The sequence below is a fragment of the Caenorhabditis briggsae genome (genome assembly GCF_000004555.2).
Source record: "Caenorhabditis briggsae AF16 supercontig from assembly CB4, cb25.NA_196, whole genome shotgun sequence".
NCBI classification, from domain to species: domain Eukaryota; kingdom Metazoa; phylum Nematoda; class Chromadorea; order Rhabditida; family Rhabditidae; genus Caenorhabditis; species Caenorhabditis briggsae.
Genome location: NW_025543317.1, coordinates 1647 through 2480, shown reverse-complemented (window position 1 = coordinate 2480; position 834 = coordinate 1647). Strand labels below are relative to the sequence as shown.

Sequence of the window (834 nt, the reverse complement as noted above, 5' to 3'; positions counted from 1 at the left end):
GTTAGTGAAATCTTTTTTTTCTTATTTTATTTTTCCTTTTTTAAAGTAGCTCGTTCTTTGGAATGCTTGTATATTGTGTGAGAGTGTGTATGTATGTGAATGACACAGAGAAAGAGGGAGAGAGAGAAGAGCTTAGCATGGTTTTCAGTTTTTGAAAAATTCAAAGTTCCCCCCAAAATCGATAATTTCAGTCCTACAATCAAAAGAGATACACCCCGAAACGCCGCCGCAACGAGATTGACGACATGATGAATGCTGGACAAATGGCCGTCGGATCATCTGGAACCATTGCCATGGGCACCGGAGTCCCACAGAAGAAGGACGACATGGACGCCCTCTCCACGCTGGAGCGCGACGTCGCCAAGCGAACCCAACACGCTCAGCAGATTCTCCTCCGCCAGCGTGCCAACCAATCGACGCCACGCTCGGTGACACCACCACCACAACCACAGGAGTTCAAGACGTACGTCATCTCGGCGCCACAACAACAGCATCAACAGCACGTTGGAAATAACGGACATCAGCAAGTGCTTCACGGAGGACACATGCAACAGCAACAGCAGATTCAGGTGTCGCATCAGGTAATTTGAAGAAGAATGAAATTTTTTTCAGCGTTCTAGGATGATTTTGAAGGGAGTCATGAGGGAAATGAGATTTGGGTCTGCTAAGTGTTTTGAGAGACGCAGAGAAGCGAGAGAGCGTTGGCTTGCTATTCAAACATTAGCAGACCAACTCTCTCGTTTCTCTGCGTCTCGTAGGCCTGCTAATTATTTAGCAGGCCAATGCGTTCCCTGCCGCAAAACATTAGCAGGCCAACGAGACGCAGAGAAGAAA

At 47.4% G+C, this 834-nt stretch overlaps 1 protein-coding gene across 1 annotated transcript; it reads left to right on the top strand.

Annotated features, from left to right (window-relative positions):
- Window positions 1-62: 62 nt before the first annotated feature.
- Window positions 63-590, top strand: CBG24622 (the record flags this gene model as incomplete). The annotated part of the gene is made up of 2 exons (XM_045240957.1): window positions 63-83; window positions 192-590. The coding sequence occupies 2 exons, from the start codon at window positions 63-65 to the stop codon at window positions 588-590; spliced, it is 420 nt and encodes a 139-aa protein (XP_045091377.1).
- Window positions 591-834: the final 244 nt, after the last annotated feature.